Source organism: Rhinolophus sinicus, chromosome 14, assembly GCF_057876585.1.
Source record: "Rhinolophus sinicus isolate RSI-liver-muscle chromosome 14, RSI-T2T, whole genome shotgun sequence".
NCBI classification, from domain to species: domain Eukaryota; kingdom Metazoa; phylum Chordata; class Mammalia; order Chiroptera; family Rhinolophidae; genus Rhinolophus; species Rhinolophus sinicus.
In genome coordinates this window covers 108,044,223-108,050,237 of record NC_142514.1, presented here as the reverse complement: position 1 = coordinate 108,050,237, position 6,015 = coordinate 108,044,223, and the positions used below count along the sequence as shown (strand labels likewise).

At 51.5% G+C, this 6,015-nt stretch overlaps 1 protein-coding gene across 1 annotated transcript; it reads right to left on the bottom strand.

The window, feature by feature from the left end:
* Positions 1 to 201: 201 nt before the first annotated feature.
* On the bottom strand, positions 202 to 1,694 carry LOC148755787 (putative POM121-like protein 1). Its single transcript, XM_088789867.1, has 2 exons — positions 1,644 to 1,694; positions 202 to 1,284 (listed from the first exon to the last, which is right to left on the bottom strand). The coding sequence occupies exons 1-2, from the start codon at positions 1,692 to 1,694 to the stop codon at positions 541 to 543; spliced, it is 795 nt and encodes a 264-aa protein (XP_088645993.1). The 3' UTR covers positions 202 to 540.
* Between the last annotated feature and the right edge of the window lie 4,321 nt (positions 1,695 to 6,015).

Sequence of the window (6,015 nt, the reverse complement as noted above, 5' to 3'; positions counted from 1 at the left end):
GGGCTTAAAAAGTTCTATAGTGAGGGGGCTTAAAAAGTTCTATAGTGAGGGGGCTTAAAAAGTTCTATAGTGAGGGGGCTTAAAACTTCTATACTAAGAGGGCTTTAAGCTTCTATACTAGGGGGCTGAAAACTTCTATGCTGAAAGGCCTTAAAACTTCTATAGTGAGGGGACTTAAAACTTCTATAGTGAGGGGACTTAAAACTTCTATACTGAGGGAACTTAAAACTTCTATTCTGAGGGGGTCTTAAAACTTCTAAATTGAGGGGACTGGAAAGTCATACAGTGAGGGGTTTAAAACTTGTATACTGAAGGGGCTTAAAACTTCCTTATTGAGGGGACTGGAAACTACTATAGTGAGGGGACTTAAAACTTCTATAGTTAGGGTGCTATCTCGTTTCAGGGCCTCTGGCTGGCAGAAGAGGGAGCCTGGTGGACTGTGCTTCCTGGGTGACAAAGATGCACAGAGGTAGCCCCTCCAGCAGAATCTGGGAGAGTCACTGGGCCTTAGCAGGCGTGCTTCCTCCTGTACTTCGCCACCTATGGATTCGTGCTGGGAGCTGCAAGGACAGCTGGTGCAGGACCGCTCCATACAGCACATATGGCACTGAGGTCTGGGATGGCCTCCGTCTCACCTCCCCGAAGTGCTCTGTGGATGCTCTGGAGTGCAGCTTGCTTCTCCGCATCTAGGTGTGCCGCTGTGACTCGGAAGCCCAGCTCAGGGGGTGTTGGCAGTCTCACAGGGTCCCCTCGCCTGCGCGGCAGAAGACAAGTCTTTCGTTTTCGAGGCCTGGAACCGTCACGTGTGGGTGAGCCGTCTGTCCGGGTTCGCCTCTGCCCCTTTGTTCCATCTGCCTCCTTTTCACGCTGGCACTTCTGGGAAAGGCCGGGAGCCGAGGAGGGAGAAGGACCCTCCTGGCTCACTTTTTTGGAGGATTTCTGGAATAGCCGAGCACGGGATGTGGCTGTGGCTGTACGTCTCTTCCTCTGCGCAGGCGGGAAACCTCGGGTGGAGCTGTATGAGCTCGTGATGGCATTTCTTCTGGGGCAGGAGATTAGCACGGAGGTCTGGGATTTCTTGTCGCCCTTGTCTTCTGAGACCTCCCTATGGGGGATTCTCTGCAGAAGCCCAGGCCTGGGAATGAGGCAAGAGACCGCCAGGGCCCTAAATGCAGACCGTGCTCGCCCACTGCCGTCGGGGTTCCTTCCCGTGTCTCCTGAGATCGTCGCCTGGAGGATTCTCCGCAGAGTCCCAGGCCTGGGCACGAAGACTGAGTGGCCTCCCTGGACCCCCAGGGGCCTGAAAGCAGACCGTGCTCGCCCAGTGCCGTCGGGGTTCCTTCCCGTGTCTCCTGAGATCATCGCCTGGAGGATTCTCCGCAGAGTCCCAGGCCTGGGCAAGAAGACTGAGTGGCCTCCCTGGACCCCCAGGGGCCTGAAAGCAGACCGTGCTCGCCCAGTGCCGTCGGGGTTCCTTCCCGTGTCTCCTGAGCTCGTCGCCTGGAGGATTCTCCGCAGAGTCCCAGGCCTGGGCACGAAGACTGAGTGGCCTCCCTGGACCCCCAGGGGCCTAAAAGCAGACCGTGCTCGCCCAGTGCCATCAGGGTTCCTTCCCTGATTGGCCACCGGAGACACTGAGCTACAGGCCATCTGTGCGTGCAGAGCCGACAGCACCGCTTCCCTCTGATGGCCATGCCTGCTGATTGAGATGAGGGACCCCAGAAAAGTGCGCAGCATTTGAGAGAGCATGGAACATCGCCGCCGAGATGCTGTGAGAAAGCACGAAGGCAAACTCCTCAGATACCTGCAGTTTGGCCTGCGAGAGAACGGAGGGGCACGGACCGCTGTGTGAGGATGGCGGGCCCAGTGAACGCGGTGGGCATGGCGAGCGCCGTGGTGCTGGCCCTCGGGTGCCCGGGGCGGGCGTGGGAGACAGATCCTGCCCTGATAACCGCCCATGGGTCACTTGGGTGAGGTCTGTCTTTGGCTCGACAGCAGGCTCCTAGCCAGCTCCTTCAGCTGTCAACAGGGCTGAAGGCGAAGTGCCCACCGTTGGGCCTGTTGCCGGGATGCAGTAGGGAACAATGGACGCGCGTGCCCGAGACCGCCAAAAGCGCGCGGGGGCGCGCCAGCGCGCGCACGCGCGCCAGCGGGGGTCGCCGGGCGGCGCGCGGCCGCGTGCAGGGAGAGTCAGGGGCAAGGGGCACGCAGAGGGGGCCTCAGCGGATGCGGGAGGACCTGGGGCAAGCAGAGGTGTGGATCTCCCGGCGGGCGCTCCCGGATCTGCTGAGGGGTGGAGGTGTTTGCTTCAGGGCCAGGAGCAGGAACGCCTTTTGACAGGCATCAGCCCTGTCTCCCCTGGGGGCCACACAGCTGTGGGGAACTTAACTCCCAGCAGAAGGGAGACCCTGCTCCTCAGGGGTCACCCCGGGATAAACGTATCGTTGAAATAAAATGTTTCACTTTGGAAAAAGAAAAAAAAAGAAAAAAAAGAGGAAACTCCTTGTTATGACCCACTAAATTCATTTCATGACCAGCAGTAGGAAAAACACAGTGTTACTAAATGATACAAAAGTCATCTGAGTTGGAAAGAGAAAAGATGATCGTGGGCAATGCAAATGAATTGCCGGAACATAATACTGTAAAAATGACTTAAAGTTAAATCCTTGAATAGTAAAGGTTATGGTTCAAGTTTTTGTTAAAGTTAATCTTGTTAGATTCATAATGACTTTTAGAACGATGATATTGAGTAACCCAGATTATCCACAAAAATAAGATTAAAAAACACCCCAAAACGGCAGAGGGGGTTCAGTCCCACAGTGCTGATACAACTCCACTGGAGTCTATTGTACCGCTTACACACACCCGTGGTTACATTTCAGCACATAGAGAATTCCATCAAGGGTGTCAACGCAAGCTAAAAGCGTGTGTATCTAAGGGAATAAAATGTGCGTCCTATATCATTTGTGACACCTCCCTCCCCCCAAAGGAAGTGACAAGAGCTGAGTATCTTTATTTCGGAATAATGCCAAGACTACCTGCAGCTGGCAGAAGCTTCCAGATGTTCCGAAGGTGCTCCCTATCGGATCAGAGGAGACGCTATTCTGGGAAAGGTAACCAGTGGAGGATGAAGTGTACATTTGTAGATGAGCCGAATGGTCGTGTAGCAAAGGGCCAAATGACCACCTCGAGGAGTCGAAGCCCAGACAAGATTAAGATGCTTCTCTACCCCGTAATTCAAACTTAAGGAAAACTAAACTGATCTGGCCCCCAATGACTTCTTTCTTTACCCGAAGACAAAGGAAATATTGCAAGGAAGACATTTGGATGACATTCGGGACATCAAGGGTAATACGATGACAGCTCTGACGGCCATTCCAGGAAAGGAGGTCCGCGATCGCTTTGAAGGGTGGACTAGGCGCTTGTGTGGGCGCGTAGCTTCCCAAGGGGAGTACTTCGAAGGTGACCATCGTGATGCTCAGCAGTGAGGTACGTGGCACTTTTTCTAGGATGAGTTCTCGAACCTAATTGTCAGTCTGTTCATAGTTCACTTGATTATTGAGACAACCTTTTCAAGAGAGTGTTAAGTTTATATTGACTGGATATGGCTATATCTTCCTCTAGGTAACAAGAATACATGAAAGAAAAACTAGAACTGGGTCATTACCACCACCACCAGATAGGTGGGTGACAGAGAGGCTCACCCTTGGGAGAAGACATACCAATATAATCATATGTAGATAGCGGACTATGCATACAGATCTGAAAAGCACCTTGTGTTTTCCCCTCACAGCCGGCCTGGGACTACTGGTCCTCCGCTATGAGGGGAGGCTTCTTTGAAACCGGCTGTTTCTCTGCTGTCCACAGCAGATGCCACTGCAGTTGAACCGCCCACTACCACCTCCCACCCTGCCCCTAGCTCGGCCTTGGGAGGGTGGCGTTTTGCGGGACATTGCTAAAATCAGGCATTTCTTCTCCTCTCCAGGTGGATAGTTCTTCAGGGATTAATGGGAAGCTGGTAGTTCTTCGTTTAGTTGGGCAACAGATGGCACCAGAGACCATTAAATCTCCACCTTCCTCAACACCGCCAGTTTTTACCAATAGCATAAATCAGCCTGGGTCAGTCACGGAAGCCACACTCCTGCCAACACCCTCTAAATCCCTTGTTCCCTTTTCCTTCATGTATACTCCTTCCGTCCGCTGAACTCTCACCCTGGGCCAGTTACACCTTCCATGCTCCCTCTGCATGTTGAATATTGCTGGAGAAGTCGCCCGAACATGTCTTTCGGGAGCGACTGTGACCTCGTGATGAGATCACCGCCCGGTCCCGGACCAACGTAGTGTGTTCTCAGTCTTCCTTCAGAGTTATAAACATCACAAACCCTGTCCCCTGTAGTGAAGTGTTCCATATAAACAGGTTGCGAAGGAGTGACTTCAAAACCTGAAGTTTTAGGATATGACTCTTTGTTTATTCCACCAGGGACCTCCCTGTCTACCTAGGGACATGCTAACTCTCCTGTATCAAGCCGCCCTCTGAAGATGAAACCCTAACTGCCGTTCGGGGATAGGGGCGACGACCGCTCTGGCTACTTCAGGCTGAGGAGGGACGACGTAGAGAGAGACCAGCAGCTAGGGCTTGTCCAGAGGTGTAGCTAAGGGTCCCCGGTAGATGAGCATATCCAGATGAAGAGTTTGTTGCTTTGGAGGCCATGTCGTCGCCAGCTCGTGAGTGGTCCACAGGCAGAGATACACCGTAGGCAGCAGCAAGAGACGATTCCTGTAATAATGAATAACAGAAACATAAGAAAGGCTTCTTTAAGTCCTGTTAAGCTAGGAAGCCGGGAAGGAAGGAAGGACAAATCTCAACCAAAGAATCTCGTTTTCAGTTTAATGTTGGAAACCTTGAATTAACTGTGAACTATCAGAGAGACTGAAACAGCATAACCCTTTAGACTTTGTATGTTTTTGATTGTGTTTGAGAAGTCGATAATGGGTGGCAGCTTTGTTTGAGAACTGTTATTCTGACCTGTCCTAACTTTTGTCTCATGGCATGGATAGCCTGTGAGGTGGCGTTTAGGGTTGTTGTTATTGAATAAGCCATTTGACCATCTAGCCTTTCGTATGTCCTTGTCTGTAAAAGAACGCTCATCAGTGAAGAACGTCCGATCTGGGTTGTCTAGGGGTATTTTTTTGTACGTCTGTTTTAGCCGTACAGGCTTGTATTAAAACTTATTGGCAGTTAATTCTTCCTCTGTCTCTGGGAGGAAGGTGGCAAGATTAAGGGTGGAGCAGGTCCGCGTTTGAATTACAGGACCTCTGAAGAAGGCCTGATGTTGTAGGAGGCAACTATCAGTGAGCCTGTGACGCTTATTAGCATTACAAAAGCCTTGAATGTGGTGTGGGGCAAGAAGGAAAACGGTTCAGTCTTGTCCCATTGGTGGCTTTGGGAACTAGGATGGCAGCTGTAGCTATGGCCTGGAGGCAAGCGGGTCAGCCGCGTGCTAAGAGGTCTAGTTGTTTACTTAAATAGTTTCCGAGTCTTTCTGAAGTTTAATCTTGTTTATTTTATATTTTCTTTAAGGTATAGACCAATGATAAGAAACAGGCTGAGCAAAGTGAGCCCAAATCTGGGGGCTGTCTTTATCTTTACAACCCCAAAGCAGTTTTCAGAGGAAAAAGGTCCCGCGTGAGCAGTTGAGACAGAATAAATGGCTTCTATATCAATTAGAAAATTAATAGGCTTACCACGTCAGGGTCACCCACAGATTCACCCCCTGTGACGAGAACAGCCTGGGAGCCACTGGGAACTTCAGGCCCAACAGTGATGACAGCCATTTTTGGGGAGGGAGCTGGTCCTTGCTCCCTTCAGAACGAGGCCTACTCTCTGGTGTAGTGCCCTGTAGTCTGTACAGGGGGCGCAGCTGTTTTGGAGGTTTAGGAATCCAGTGATCTGGGCTTGTATATCCGGAGTAGGCTCTTTTATCTGGAGCTTTCCCTCTGGGGCATTTGGGGTGT

Bases quoted from the DNA above. Each gene is read 5' to 3' on its own strand.
- LOC148755787 (XM_088789867.1), bottom strand. From the start codon at position 1,694: ATGGCCATCAGAGGGAAGCGGTGCTGTCGGCTCTGCACGCACAGATGG. The intron at 1,285-1,643 runs GTAGCTCAGTGT...CTGGGGGTCCAG, and splicing joins TCTGCACGCACAGATGGCCT to GGAGGCCACTCAGTCTTCGT.